Raw genomic sequence first — 16,499 nt, forward strand, 5'->3', positions numbered from 1 at the left:
AGTACCTTGGAAGAAGTGATCTGCCCACTCATTGTGACAAAGTCTTTTACTGCCATCTGCCCTTGTCCAACTTGCTTCCAGCCTTCCCTGTTACACGTGGAGGGAGATTCTGATCTGGGTCCCTTCAAATTATCTGTTCCCTGGCTTTTTCCTTAGGCAATATGGCTGTGTGATAGATGCTGTACTGGCATGCTAGAATCCGTTCTTGGACAGCCGTTGCACTCCCTTCTTCCTTCCTGTTCCTCTTGCTGTGTTGTGTCAGGCGTATGACACGTCTCTCTGGTAACTGTGTGGAAGTGCAACCTCTCGCTCTCTCAGCTTTGAAGAGTTGCTGCTATGCCAAGTAATGCTGGAGCAGTGACAAGGAAGGGGGAAAGCCAGGGACGCTGAAGATGTAATTTATCCATGCCCTAAAGGTGTGATCCCTGTGTGTGGGGGTGGTTCCTTTGCCATCTTCTGTGCAGCAGCAGCCATTGCTAAAGAGGTATGTTGCCATCTGTCTTGAAGAAGGGTGACAGGTAGCTCTAGAAAGCAGAAAAGGCAACATCTGTTATCGGATGCCCTTTAACTTAAAGGTGCTACCGACAGAACCTGGGACCACGGGCATGCACCAAGACTTTCAAACATAATGTTTACTATAGTAATACAAGTACAGTGGGCAATGACAACATGGACTTCACTGCATGGTCTTGATTGCTGACCTGGTCACCAGATACTGGTGAAGAAAATGTCTCCCTGAGACAGCCAGTTCTGTTCCATTTAGTGAGGTGAAGTTAGGTGCTTTCCTACTGTGTGCCCCATCATCTTTTGCAGCAGTTGGCATGTCAGATCTGAGATTTTGCAATTTCAGTGCCCACGCTGCGTGAAAGCTTGCTTGGACCAATCATAAGGCTAAAATGGAGGAAGGGCAACTTGTAACCGGCTTTGGATTTTCCTTGAGGAGAAGAGCAGTATATAAATGTCTTGATAAGAAACCCTGTTTCTGGATTTAATGTGACACGGGTGAGAGAAGCTGGTCTGGACATGAGTTTGGGATTGAAGAAGAAGAGCTGTTTTTTATATCCTGCTTTTCATTACCCCAGGGAGTCTCAAAGTAGCTTACAAAGTAGCCTTCCCTTCCTGTCCCCACAACAGGCACCCTGTGAGGTGGGTGGGGCTGAGAGCTCTGACAGAACTGCTCTGTGAGAACAGCTCTAACAGGGCTGTGGTGAGCCCAAGGTCACCCACCTGACTGCATGTGGGAGAGTAGGGAATTAAACCTGGCTCTCCAGATTAACCACAACACCAAGCTGGCTCAATGTGAAAGGGAGAGAAAGCCCAACCGAAACTGAAGGCTTGTGGCAAAGGCAGATGATATTCTTGGAGTCCTGGGTAGGCAGTCCGTTGTTTGGTGCTCTGATTTCTTTGGGGCAGTTGCTTGTTGGCCTAGGCATGAAGGTGAGCAATACCTTTTGCAGCTGATCAATCAGAAATTCATTCTTCTCCTAGGATTCCTGCCCAGCTGTGGGCTGAAACGATTGATTTCTTCTGCATAGCTCTTGCCCATGAGTAGTGGGTCTCCTTGATACCCAAGTACTTTAATTAAAAAACCAAAATAGTATGCACCGTGACAAAGAGAAATGGCATTTAAGCAAATAATCTGTTCCTGGAGAAGCTTGGTGTAAGACGCTGCTTCCACTTGGCTGGGCCTTGAATTAAAATGTGTGTGGGTGAATGTTCATTTGGTGCAGCCAGCTGGAGCAGCAAGCATTGCTTAGTGGATTTCTCTTTCGCCCCAATTTATAATGAAACGGTGACGTTTTTACATGTTAAATTTATGTATGTTTCAGCAGCTGCAGCAATTGCTTCTGTCAATCTATAATTTCTAGGGCTCGTCTGGGAACAGCAATATTACATCTGCCTGCATCTGAGATCCAGGAGTATATGTTTCATAGTTATTTTGGGGGGGTTGGTTGTTTTGCTGTTGTTTGAAATAGTTTAAAATACCCTCTGCATTTTCAGAGAGAGAGAGAGAGAGAGAGAGAGAGAGAGAGAGAGAGAGAGAACAACAACAAGAAGCCCCCAAACTGTGAACAAACCCATAATGTTATTAAATCCCAATATTCCAGTTGAAATGGTTTCTGCAGTGCACCCTTAAGCCTAAATTGGCTTAAAGCTGGGTCTAAGTTTCCACTATTGGTGAATGAGTTTTCTTAATGGTTGAATCCTTAGGAGCCAAGGAGCCTCCCCCATTCCACCTGGATAAAGGTAAAGGTATCCCCTGTGCAAGCACCGAGTCATGTCTGACCCTTGGAGAGACGCCCTCCAGCGTTTTCATGGCAGACTCAATATGGGTGGTTTGCCAGTGCCTTCCCCAGTCATTACCGTTTTACCCCCCAGCAGCAAGCTGGGTACTCATTGAACTCCCAGCTTCATGGGCAGAGCTTTCTGACTGCATGTCTGCTGCCTTACCACTCTGTGCCACAAGAGGCTCATTTCAGCACTTGGAGGCTTGCTTTTAAAGACCGACCTGTCAAACCTGCCTCTCTCATTCAAGCAGAAGGTGGATCATATGGTGTAATCAGACATCTAATAAACAATGCAACAGGACTAAGACTGCAAAAGTGTGGTGAGAACAGTTAGGGAGGTGAGAGAGCGAGTAAAGCTGTGGAGAAGAACAGCTTAAAGCTGACTAAAAGTCAGTGAGTAACAAAAGATCCCAAATACTAGAACAGGGAAACAGTTCAAAAGTTCAGTGGAAAAGAAATATTGTAACCTCTACCTGTCTTTCTTCAATGTTATGTTCAAACCATAAATAAAAGTTAACTCCTTGTTTGTTTAAGCCTCTGGAAAGGTTGTCTGAGGGAAACACCGCACATACACCGCACACACACATACATACACACACACACACACACACACACTGCACACACGCACATACTAGATCTTGCTCTATATATATTTTAGAAGATGAATAAATGGTGGCAGAGTGAACAGAACTGTTCTTGAGCCTCCTGGTGTTTGGGTGTGGGGTGATTGTTCAAAGGGCTGGGCTTCCCTATCTACTCTGATGTCTCTGTGAGTGAGAGGGGAGGTGTGAGGTGAGAAATCATCATGGCTGTCTTTAGACTGCAGAAGAGGCAAGACGAGTAGCAGCATATGATGATCTGCCTTAGTAACCCTGAACCTGAGAAAGAGGGGGTTGAGGAGAATTGTAGATGCGAGGTATGAGGGTAAAAGGTTTATTGCACATCATTATCCAGGTGGAAAAGAGCCTCTTGTGGTGCAGAGTGGTAATGCAGCAGACATGCAGTCTGAAAGCTCTGCCCATGAGGCTGGGAGTTCGATCCCAGCAGCCAGCTCAAGGTTGACTCAGCCTTCCATCCTTCTGAGGTTGGTAAAATGAGTACCTAGCTTGCTGCTGAGGGGTAAACGGTAATGACTGGGGAAGGCACTGGCAAACCACCCCGTATTGAGTCTGCCATGAAAACGCTGGAGGGCATCTCCCCAAGGGTCAGACATGATTTGGTGCTTGCACAGGAGATACCTTTACCTTTATCCAGGTGGAATGGGGGAGGCTCCTTGGCTTGCTCTTCTGCCTGGACAGCAGAGTCAGGCCTTCTCTGTTCACCCACCAGCCTCTGGTAATACTGGTAGCTGCTTAGGAGCTTCAGGCAGCATCCAGAGCCCAGAGGGGACTGAGCGGATTTTCCTAGGGGTTGCAGCCCCATGTTCACTTAGGAGGGGCGTACAGCAGTGATTAGGAGCAAGAGCTGCCATACGATTGCTTGTCCTGTGTGTTGCATCCATGCTTGGGAATGGGGCTGGACCACATCTTGCCAAGATCCTCCCTCCCCAAACCTCCATCCAAACCTGATGCTGTTTCTCCTTCCCCTATGGGCAGTCACATGTCTGATGTCTGAAGCGCAATACACATGTCTGAAGCGCAATACTGCCACGCTTCCCTATTCTTTGCACTTCTATCGCTCAGTAGTATGAATAGATGAGTCCTGGACATACAGCTGTGAGGCTGCCCCAAGTTGACTCAGATAGTTAGGATTGCATATCAAAAAGGCGAGCTCAATTTAAAGCAAGGATGGAAGACATCACCATCTCTTTTACCTATTCCTGATCTGAACTTCCCATTAGGAGCATCCATCAAAACGGAACAGTGATTCATCGGATAGTCTTTGCGGTTCTGGCTTTTTAAATTTGGGTGGTTGTGTGAAGATTGCTGCACCTTTTAATGTTGATAGAAGTAGAGCAGGAGTGAATCATGCCTCTTTTAAAAACATCTCTCCCTTAGAAAAGAGGCCATGGAGCAATGCAGAGATAATTGCTGTTAAAGTGAATTTGAATATTTTATCCACAATACTGTGCCTAAAATGACACCAGGGAATAGGCTTAACATCTGGAAGCCCGATGAATGCTTTTGTGATATGAATTCAGTCAAGTGGTAACTAATCACTCGTCCCATCTTCCTTGACTAATAGGTAGGAAGAAGCTTCCCTGCTGGTAGCTGTTCAAGGACAAAAGAACGGGCAGCAGCACATTTGCGTACTTTTCAAGTAATATTGTGTGCACCTATGTATTTTAGACAAATGCAACTTAGGCTGTTAGCAAGGGGAAGCAGACTGGTGTGGGGCTGTGGCTTAGCCGAAAAGACTCTGTTTTGTGTGCAGATGGTCCCAAGGTCCTATCCTTCTGTTAAAACATCTGAAAGTTCCTGACAGTAAGAGTAGATGCCAGATAATCATCTGACAGAAATGCTGATTTTATGACCTCAGGCAGATTGTGAGTGGGTGGGCAGGAAGGGATGTGCCAGTGTTTGTTTTTTGTGGCCCTTCTTTGCATACCCAGAGAACTGCTAATTGCCGCTGTGGGATGGTAGGTGAATTTCCTCCAGGCCAGGCTGGATTCTGGAGATTTTTGGAGGACGGATCACTTGGGAATGAAACTGGGGTCACTGTGGGTGGGCAGGTAGTTGTGAGTTCTTGCATTGTGCAGGTGGTTGGACTAAATTACCCTGTACTTCTAGGGGTGGCCCAACTGTAGTTCTCTGGATGTCCATGGGCTACAATTCCTGTGCTGGCAGGGGCTCATGGGACATCTGGAGAGCCACAGTTGGGCCACCCCTGTGTTAAAAGGACCAGGTAGTAGATGATGTGAAAGTCCTGTTCCTGAGCACCTGAAGAGCCACTGCCAATCTGAGTAGACAATGTTGACCTGGGAGGGCCAATGGTCACATTTGTATAGGAAGCTTCATGTGCATACTGATCCATGATTAGCCCTTATACAATGGTATGATGAACTTGCTCACATCAGAAATGGAAGGTTTATAAGGCAAGGAGCAGAATGGTGTGACATCTTACCGGTGGACAAATGTATTACGGCATAAGCTTTTTTCACCTAAATGAATAAGGGTTGATATAGCCTGACCCAGAGGAAGAAGAAGATTCTTCATAGAGTGAGGCAGATGGGAAGGGCTCCTGAGGAAATGGCAACCTGGAGCATTTCTAAAAGCTCCAGGTGTATTTACACCAGGACAGAGATAATTTATTCCTCTATCCTGACACCTCTCCTACTGGGGAGATCCAAAATTTGAATGACATCTTTACAAAAAGTTATGAGTGAAATAAATGAAGGAAACATAAAACCTCTGACATGGCAGGAAGCATATAAATGTTAATATATAAAGAAAGCAGTGATACAGTGCTAAGACAGACCTATCTCTTTATTGAATGTACATTACAAATTTTTGCCACAATAATGGCAACAATTAAGAACATGTGTACTTTGTACCAAAGAGGTACATGAAAGATAATATATGATTTATAACGAATGCAATTAAATTTGCGAATAGTAAAAAAGAAAGCAGCATTTTTATTTTTGGATACAGAGAAAGCATTTGATAATATAATATAGGTTTTCCTAATGGATGTTCAAGCTGTGGCCTGGAATTCTGGAACTGGATGCAAAATTTATACTTGAACCAAGCAAGGATTTTAATGTGTGTAATAGACAGAACGACTAAAGGAATAAAAGTGGATGATGTGGAATTTAAAATGAAAAGTTATACGGGTTAATAGTTCTGGACCCACAAAAATCGCTGCAGTATGTAATGGAACATATTGAAGAATTTAGATCCCTTTCAGGATATAAAATTAAAAGGAAGAAGACAAAAATGGTAATGAAATTCCTAACTCAACAAGAAGAAGATACTATAAAGAGTACAGCAATTATATTACCAATTAGTTTCAGGACCAACGAAGATCATCAACTTGAAGGTGGAGCTCTAAGAGAGATGACTGGTTTCAAGCAGCTTATTACAAAGTAAAAAGTTTATTATTATGGACATACAAGTTATTTTGGTTTGAAACAGATGAAGAAGTGGGGAAAAATTATCATTAAATGGTTGCAGAATTTAGAAAAAGGTAAAGGTAAAGGTATCCCCTGTGCAAGCACCGGGTCATGTCTGACCCTTGGGGTGATGCCCTCCAGCGTTTTCATGGCAGACTCAATACGGGGTGGTTTGCCAGTGCCTTCCCCAGTCATTACCGTTTACCCCCCAGCAAGCTGGGTACTCATTTTACCGACCTCGGAAGGATGGAAGGCTGAGTCAACCTTGAGCCGGCTGCAGGGATTGAACTCCCAGCCTCATGGGCAAAGCTTTCAGACGGCTGCCTTACCACTCTGCGCCACAAGAGGCTCTAGAATTTAGAAAGCAAACAGCTTATGCACCAATGGGAACTGTTATGAGAAAAAGGAAATAAGCTCATAGCCAGTCTACATTAAGAGAAAATTGGTATAAAATGCTTTTCAGATGGTATGCTGCTCCAAGGAATATTGAGAAGGTGGGTAAGGGGAAATGTTGGAAATGTCAAGATATAGACAGAACCTTTCACTGTATGTGGTGGACATGTAAGGAAACAAAAAGTTATTGGAAGGAAATACATGGAAAAATGCAGAATATATTAATATTTAAATTCCCTATGAAAGTTACGCTATTAGGAATATTGTCTTTCAAATTACGAAATGTTTTGGAAAAGATATTTTAATATATGATGGTTGTAACTATAGAATCATCTACACATCAAAATGGAAATTAGACATCTCTCCAGGCTTAGAAAATAAACTTGCTGACTATGCAGTAATGGCCAATTTTTAATCTTTTCTACCCCTTTTATAGAGCCTCTTGTGGCGCAGAGTGGTAAGGCAGCCGCCTGAAAGTTTTGCCCATGAGGTTGGGAGTTCAATCTCAGCAGCCGGCTCAAGGTTGACTCAGCCTTCCATCCTTCCGAGGTCGGTAAAATGAGTACCCAGCTTGCTGCTGGGGGGGTAAACGGTAATGACTGGGGAAGGGAATGGCAAACCTGAGTCTGGCATGAAAACGCTAGATGGCGTCTCCCCAAGGGTCAGGCATGACTCGGTGCTTGCACAGGGGATACCTTTATCTTTTTACCCCTTTTATATTATCTTTCTTTTTGTAAATAAAAAAATATTATCAAATGAGGCCAGCGGGCCAAGTACACATTGAAGGAATATGAGAGTCACACAAGCATGACTTTGCTGGGTCCTAGCAGCAGCAGGTCATGGAGAGTCATAGGGAGAGAGGGCAAGAGGATCTGGTTCCCTTTTGTTGGTTTGTAGGTGTACTGAAAGAGCCTCTTGTGGCGCAGAGTGGTAAGGCAGCCGTCTGAAAGCTTTGCCCATGAGGCTGGGAGTTCAATCCCAGCAGCCGGCTCAAGGTTGACTCAGCCTTCCATCCTTCCGAGGTCGGTAAAATGAGTACCCAGCTTGCTGGGGGGTAAACGGTCATGACTGGGGAAGGCACTGGCAAACCACCCCGTATTGAGTCTGCCATGAAAACGCTAGAGGGCGTCACCCCAAGGGTCAGACATGACTCGGTGCTTGCACAGGGGATACCTTTACCTTTACCTTTACCTTTAGGTGTACTGTGCTATTGCTAGTGAAATTTTTCTGTGACTAACGGGAAAGGTAAACAGCATCATCTGTCTCTCTTTCTTTGTTACTGGAAGGAATGTTCTGAGAACAGATTAACCAGGAGGAGTAATTAAGTTGCAGCCATGTCTTTCAATAACATTATTAACTGTAGTGAGAAGATCTTGTTCCCTGCAGATAAGGACATAGCCCCTTTCCCCTGCCTAGGCGGTTATAATTCTCACAGTAAGAGGGAAATATTTACAAAAGTGCCTCTGGAAATTAATTTACCAAGTGTAAGATACATGTGCCTCACTATTAAATTAAAACGGGAATCCAGCAGCACTGTGTGGATGAGCAAAACATGTTTTTCCATAAGAGTGTCAATCTGTGAGACCAATTTGTACTCACAGCAGAGAGTACGGTGTGTGGGGTGGAGGAGGGTGTTTCAGGGAGGGCTGGTTCTCAAAACAGAATAATCAGTTCATTAAGGAGGGTGTGAGATCCTCCATATTCTTGTCATATAGGCAGAATGTGTTTTTTTTTTAATTTGAGAGACCCTTTTTTGAATCTTAGGGGACCCACATTGCCTCTCTGATCAGTGTGAGGGACCTGCTTGGTTTTGGGGTAAAAGTCTCCCCTTCAGTTACAAGATGTTATTAGGGAGCAGGTGTAAGACCTTTGGGGGCTGCTGTTAGGTGAGTTTTGTAGTGAGCATGAAGAGTACAGAGACCTCTGAAGCAGGAGGTTTAAGAAAACAACACAGAAGGTAGAGCTACACTTGAAATTAGGGTTGGGAGCTTCGGATGCCGAAGCACCCAACCCTACTTGAAATTGTCTGCTCCTTTGCTGAGACAGTTCCCCATTTTCTTGCACTCTCCTTCAGGTAGACCTCCTCTTTTGGGGGAGATTGGATGCTGGAGCATCTCATAGGCTCAGTTGTCAAAGCAGCTCTGTCTTACTCTTGGTTAGGAGAGCCGTCTATCTGCCACATCAGAGTAAAACAAAATTAGATAAACAGATTCAGTCGGTAGTTACAAGGTATGGTTGAACTAATTAATTAAGTAATAGGCTATGCAAGATACTGGCATCTGGAGTGAGTTAGGAATCCAATGTCCCCATTAAGCCCTGCAGGAACATTGTAATTTGTTAATGAATTCTAACTCATCAATTTCACATTGGATTCTCCTTTTGAAGTTCCTTTGTAAGAGACCACTGACTTTCAGCTCAGCTGCATAACATCCTGGAAAGTCAAAACATCCCCCACTGTTTTCTGACTATCGTGATGGTTAATGCCAGGTTTAGATTTTGTCATGTAGTGGCTGACCTGTTTGTCACCACAGAAAGCTGGTGAATACATTGGAACACGTGGCAAAGCTTTTACTGCGGGCTCCCTCCTTTTTACAGAGTTACAAAATAAAGAGAGAGAGAGAGAAATGTACTGAATGTTGTGTATATGTGAGGGTGCTGTAGTTAAAATCTAGTTTTTCTCATCACTCTTGCTGTGCAATTTCCATGCATATGTATTTTAGGCAAAGGCAACTGAGTCACAAGGATTTAATGAAACTTGATTAGGCAACCATTGTAAAATTAGAAAAAATAATTCATATTAATTAGCTTTGTATGGAACAGTATTTTGGCTGTTCTTCACAGGCATTTATTTCAGCTTGGCTGCACATCATATGCTTAAATGTCAAGCATATCCCTGAGAATACCAATCCTGGGTGCTTGCAGCAGGAGAAAGTTTGGGTCTAGGCACCATAGTGGTATGGCTTTCTGGGGATATCTTGTTGGCCTGTGTATGAAATGACCCTTCAGCCTGATCCCATGAAACTGCACTTTTCTTCTAGCAAACACTGGCAGGGGCTCATGGGAATTGTAGTCCATGAACATCTTGAGGACCACAGGTTGACTACCCCTGCTAGCAAACACTGCAGATTAGAGATGCTAGCCTCCCGGTGAAACCTGCGGATTTCCCAGAATTATAGCTTATCTCCAAACTACAGAGAAGAGTTCCATTGGAGAAAATTGACGTTTTCCCCAGCGAACTCTATGTCACTGTACCCTGCTGAGATCCCAGTCCTTCCTGGCCCCCCTCCCCAAATCTTCATGAGTTTCCCAGCCTGGATCAGGCAATGCTACCGCCTCCCCCATCCCCTACTGATGGCCAGGTAACTTTATTGCTGACCCTGATTTTCGCCACCTCTGTATCTGATTTATAATAGAGTCCAGGATTCCGTTACTATCCAGTAACTGTGCTGTGTTTTGGGTAGTATAAATTGTTCCACCAACGTGCCAATTACCAAATGATAGATGTCACGCTTGGCGAAGTTAAACCTGCTATGCACCAGCTATTACTCAAGCCACGTCTCAGCCACAGAATATCTTATTTCGTTTTGTGCAATGTTCACGGATCTGCGTGTCTCTGCATTCCAGCCATCTCACGGTGGAAGCGTACCTTGTTATAGCAGCTCTCTAGAGACAACATTTCAGAAGTTGAAATTACTGTGCCCAAAGGGGGACTGGGCATGAGCTCCCGTACTTCCATTGTCTACACCAGGGGTAGTCAAACTGCGGCCCTCCAGATGTCCATGGACTCCAATTCCCAGAAGCCCCTGCCAGCAAATGCTGGCAGGGGCTTCTGGGAATTGGAGTCCATGGACATCTGGAGGGCCGCAGTTTGACTACCCCTGGTCTACACATTATCTCTAGCTCAGAAGCATGGAGTCTCGGTGCATATATTCTGTTAAAAAAGCAATGTTCCTAATGATGGGGCTGGAGCCTACATGCAGAGGAGTGCTTCCTACATGTGCAGATGCCATCTATGTGAGCCTGATCGTGATTGGTTGGATCCAGTCCACTCCCTCTCTAATTATATTCAGTTCAAGACCCCTAAAATGGCCTCTGGATGCTTCCTTCAGTTGTTTAATCTGATGTTGGGTGTAGGTGAGCAATGAGTAAGTTTGAATGAGACTGAGCTTTGACTTGCAGGTGTTTAGCATTACAGCCATAGTATAGGTGCAAATGTTTACAGGAGCATATCATTTGGATGAGGAGCTTGTCTAGGTATCGTCTGTGTTTCGGGCCTGAAGTCTTTTTGTTCCCCTTGAATGTGTTTTAACTATCTACAGCCAAACGTTCCTACAAACCAGCCAGCTCTAGCCTTGGCCAGTCGACTTGCATGTAGACGATTTATTCATCAAGGTGGATGATATATTTCTAAGGTCGAGCCTGGTTGAAAGACATTCTAATTTTTTCCTTTGTTACTGTATACCGAAAGCAAGCCTACCTTTTCTGTAATAAGGGAAACCTATTATACCTATTACCTATTTTACAGGCTAATTTCATTGCTCTTAATAAATGGGCTTATGTGGGCCTTGTAGTCGTTCTCCATTTTATGGGCAAGTCGTCGTGAATCCAGATTTATTCATGCTTTGTGGTTTGGGGATGGAAAGCACAACTTTCCCTCACTTGGCATTGGCTTCTCCGTGTTGTCTTGATTCTTAATCTTCTCAGAGGTAGAGCCATTTTTTTCGTAGTTATGTTAGTTGCCGTTTGGGTAGCTTTGTCTCACAGGGGAGTAATATAAATGTGTCTGTTAGAGCAAAATGGAGTATTTTGAGTGCATCTTCCTTTTGTTGCTCTCTTGCTGCACCATGGAGAGTTCTTCTTATAAATTCGGGCAAGCTTAGGGTAAAAAACGAAGCGCCAAAGCAGATGTCACTTGCTCAATTTTGAAGCGGCTTCTGTTTTTCTCACCAGTGAAATAGGCATCCGTGTATATTTCTTTTCAAGCTTTTTTGGCCCTTACTGAACTGGGAAACAATGCTCTGAGTGTTGGTCTTGTGGAAATGTAGTCTGTTAATGGATATAGTAACTAAAGTGAAATATACACTAAACATTACCTCAGAGTTTGAAGACACAGCTTAAGTGCAGTGCAGAAACATGAGCCCTTGGCAAGGCTCCTGGAAAAGTTCATAACCCTGAGTTTTGGCAAGATTTCAGGATCCTACCTGGGCCAACTTGTTTAAGGAGAACTACATGGAGAAGACCGAAGGAGTTCTTTTCCAGAGAGTCTGTCTATAAATGCCCTTGTGTGTGACAGTTTTTCAGGAGGTAGGGGCATTGTAATTTGGTAGTATATTGTTCCTAATTCAATAAATATCCAATAAAGGGGTCGCCTTTCTGTAAACTCGCTTTTCAGAAAACCCTGACAGTTTGAGCAAAATAAGTTATTGTTTTCATTTAGTTGACAAGCCTTGCACAAAAATACGGGTTGGGGTAACTTGTGCTGTACTAGGTTGTTAATCTGTAGGACATATTTTCATGGCTGGATTCAAATATGGCAATCAGCCACGTTTTCATTAAACTCTGATGTTGTGTGATGGTTGGGTGCTGGCTGCCAAACCAATGGTGGCTGATGTTAAACTGGGTTTCTAAACTATGAGAGGGATGCAAATTCCTTTTACTATATTATTCTGTTCTTAATTAATTTCAAGGCTGATCAGAAGTTTGAATCCCTCCTGGCCTGTCTGCTGCATCTCTTCAACTGGTATTTGTATTTTTCAATTGGGTTTCGTCAGCCTTTTCTTATGCCTGACTAAAATTAGCATGGACTTTCAAATCAGGATCCGAGCAAGGACCGATGTTGCAGCCATACAATTCCTGGCTGCTGTGTTTTAAATGTGGACCACAGATAAGACCTGGTAGGCAGAAAAATGCATGTGATAGGTCGCTGTTCTTAACCCATTTTTTTTTCTTTCTCTTGCAGTTTCTTGGCATAGCGTTCCTTGGAATTGGATTGTGGGCCTGGAATGAAAAAGTAAGTCAAATCTAACTAATTGCTGAATCAATTAAGATCTGAACATAATTGTTTCCTCCCTCATTTTGCCCGAAAGGATGGCAAGGAGAAATACTGCCTTGCCTAGCAGGTAGGGTTGACAAATCTGGTTTGAGAAGTAAGTGCTGCAATTTTCTCCTCATAGACCTTGTCAAACAGTATCACTTGGAAGGGTTTCTAGGTCCCCCCTGGCCATCAGCCAAGGATGAGGTGGTAGAGTTGCCAAATCTAGGTTGGGAAACTCCTGGAGATCTGGAGATAAAGCCAGGTGAGGACGGGGGCCTCAGTGAGGTCCAAAGCCACAGAGTCCACCCTCCAGAGCATCCATTTTCTCCAGGGGAATTGACCTCTGTAGTCTGGAGATGAGCTGTAATTCCAGGGGATCCTGGAAGGCTGGCATCCCTACTTGTAGTAGTTGTAAGGGCTCTGCATTGGCCCTTGGCATTAGGCAATTTAACTTCCATCAACGTTCTCTATGTGAAGAAGCATAGTAATTTCTTTCATTAATTAAAGATATGTACATGGAGCATCTCTAGAGACTTGGTCAAGGCAGGTCACAAAGTAAAAATAGAACAGTAAAATTATAAAAACAACAAATGGAAAAATACCAGTACCAAAATAAGCTAGTACTAAAACGAGCCATGGATCAAAACCAAAAACTTTAAGCCAGTATAAACTGTATTTCGCAGCCTAATAGAATATCTGTGCAGCACCTCTTTGCATAGAAAGCGGGTATTAAAAACAACCATTAAAAAGATGGACCTCCTCAATTAATAGCATGGGTAAACACAAAGGAGAGCAAAAAAGGCACAAATTGAGCCTCACCTTTTCTGTATGTGGGGCACTTTCTTAAAATAGGGGTACACTTAATTGTAGATTCTCCCTTCTAAAGTGATTCAGTTCTGGGACAATTTTGCAGTGACCAAAGCTTAGGATGGATTTGGAAAACACTCTGTTTATAAGAGTCATGCATGCTATAAAGAAATATAATTCCTGATAGGCTAAGGGGACAGTTGTTCCAGGATCTTTTTTGTTTGTTTGTTTCTACATGAATTCTAGTTTGTTTTTTAAATGTTGTGTATTTGCCTTCTGAACCATAATTATAACGAAGTTAGAGAGCTAATAACACTTGAACCTGACTCCAGCTTAACCTGTTTATACTCCATAATACTCAATATTCAGCATCCTTTGAAGAACTAATTGAGTAGTGCTTCCAGTAAGACAGCTGTCTTGGGGGGGGGGGGAATGCCCAGATAAGTCTTCCCAGTTCAAAATAAAATAGTTAAGTGTCCAGTGTCCATTTTCTTAGCAGTGAAATAAGGCTGAAGCTTAGTGTCATTTTATTCTTCTGTTCTTTTATGACAAGTGAGTGTAGAGGATTTTTTGGGAGAGGCAGAACTTCTAAACATAACTTTAATCTGTGTCCCAAGTTAAATTGCAGATGCGTTTTCTGGAAAAAGTACAGTTTAAAGTAGATCTTCATACGGACACGGATCAATCTCTGGTTGAAATGTGTGTATCCAGTTAAATTTAATAGCTACAAAGTGAACCATTCTCTTTCTTCCTGCTGGTACAAAAGTAGAAATTTGCAGAGTGTTATATGGTTCAAACAAGACAGATGGGGGTGGGGGGTGGGGACATAGGAACAGTCCTTTAATGTTGCGTTTTGCCAGCCAAAATGGGATTACTTCTCCCAAGTCCCTCCTGAGCCGTTCAGCATTTTGACATGGCTTGAGAAGAGAAATTCAAGCAAAACAAAGCAAATAAATAAATAAATAAATACATAAAAATTAAGTGGGTAAATAACATATATAGCCTTGTGAGTTTCTCCGCAGCCATTAGGGGAGGCCAGAGAACTGGCAAATCAGGCAGTTAAAAGAATGGGCTTGACAGCCACTCAGCTGGGTCAAAAGAAAAGCTGAAAAATTAGCATCTTAAACTGTGGACCTGAAAAGGGGTCTGTGAGAAACATGGAGGCAGTCAGCCCAGTGGGCACAATGAATTGGACAGGACTTTTTATCCCATCCCAATGTTTGCCTTTTTCATTTCGGTTTTTTCTCAAGACTCCTAGGAGGAGGTTGGGTCTTTTGTGCGTGTGTGAAATGGGCCAATGAACGCGTTCCAGGGAAATGAAGGCGTAATATTTTACTGGCGCCATTTGTAACTTTCGAGATGTGAAACCAAGCAGCTGAGGCACCCTCTTCTGCATCTCCAGAATACCAATAGGCATAATATTATAAATTGAAGTGGTGGGAGATCAATTGTATTGTGAGGTATTTATCTGTGACGAGACGTGTCTTGTCAAAACAGTCTCCTTTGCACGATGTGCAGTTTCTCTAGCTCTTAAATAAAAATAGCAGCTTGATACCATTTTGTGTTGATAGCTACATGCTTGACTTCTGCATGCAGGCCTATCAATCTTCCCCTTCCTTTGTTTTGCTGCAGAAAATGCGCTCTATGCGCGCCAGTCCTTTTCGGGAGACTTTATCCTTCCCTTTTGCGGAATGATTTGTTGCCACTCTTTGCCGGAAGGTTGTTGGTGGAAAAAGCTCAAAGAGCAGTATTAGATATAAATTCCATATCTAATACTGATTGGTAATAGATTATGGTCCATGAAACGCTTGTATTCTGCTTCTAAGCTGCAAGACCAAGAGACGGTTAACTTGTTTTTGGAGTTGTCTCTGAAACTGCCTGTGTATTCAGCATCTTTAGCCTGAAATTTCCTAATTCTGTTAGGAGATAGAGCAGGGTTAGTCAAACTGTGGCCCTCCAGATGTCCATGGACTACAATTCCCATGGGAATTATAGTCCATGGACATCTGGAGGGCCACAGTTTGACTACCCCTGAGATAGAGGAATGCAAGTGTGCATGGGAAGTGTGTGCACAGCAGAAGTAACATCTAGGCTGAAGGTCACTGATCCATGCAGGCCCAGCCCCCAAACAGATTGTCCTATGCCACCTTGATACATATGATATGTGTTCTGGCATCTCTGTGTAGTCAGCTTCTTCCTTTACCCCTCCCCAGCTGGTGTGGTATGATAAGGGAAGCCACCCTGATACAGCCAACAGAGTTGATGCCAGGGAAGTCTGGCAAAGGGCAACAGATACATCACTGAGGAACATCTAGTACTGAGCCAGAACTGGGCCCACTCACATTTGGAGACTAAAAGAAGTGAAGACTAACAAAGGAGGCCAAAGGCTTCTTGATATCACTTGCCCTACAAAAGAGGAGGTCTAGCCTAGCAGAGGGGTGGAGTTCTGTCTTCCATCAACAGCTTGATGGTCTGACCAACCTAAATTTGGGGGACTGTAAAGGGTGATTAGCTGAGGATGCATCCAGGTAGTGAGTGAAGTTCTCATTTTATTTAAAAGGATCCTTGCTTGGTCATTGCCATATGTCCACTGCTGAATATGAAGGCCACAGGCCCAAAAGTATGCTCTGGAATATGAAGAGCAAACGGCCAGAGATGCAGTTTTTTGCTGTACACAAACAAACTAGGCTGCCTTTCCCAAGGTGATAAATGAGATTTACAAGTCAAAAAAGGGATCAGCTGAGACCATTTCTAGAAGAGATGTGCAGTGAGCACTGCAGTATTAGTTTGTAGACCAGAGTCCCCCACTACAGTGCTCCTGAGATCCATGATGCCCACGGGCACTTCCCCGGGCACCCACTGAATGCTTCAAGAAAGTAGGTGGCACCATTGTGAAGGCAGGACCAGTGACTGGCTGGGTTTTTCA

The 16,499-nt window shown here is 43.7% G+C and overlaps 1 protein-coding gene across 1 annotated transcript in view; it reads left to right on the forward strand.

The window, feature by feature from the left end:
• TSPAN5 (tetraspanin 5) overlaps positions 1 to 16,499 on the forward strand; it is an 80,430-nt gene that overhangs the window by 45,788 nt on the left and 18,143 nt on the right. The window contains exon 2 of the mRNA XM_077300834.1: positions 12,692 to 12,742. Within this exon, the coding sequence (XP_077156949.1) occupies positions 12,692 to 12,742 (51 nt within the window). The remainder of the gene's footprint in view (positions 1 to 12,691; positions 12,743 to 16,499) is intronic.

This window comes from Paroedura picta, chromosome 10 (genome assembly GCF_049243985.1).
Source record: "Paroedura picta isolate Pp20150507F chromosome 10, Ppicta_v3.0, whole genome shotgun sequence".
Lineage (NCBI taxonomy): Eukaryota > Metazoa > Chordata > Lepidosauria > Squamata > Gekkonidae > Paroedura > Paroedura picta.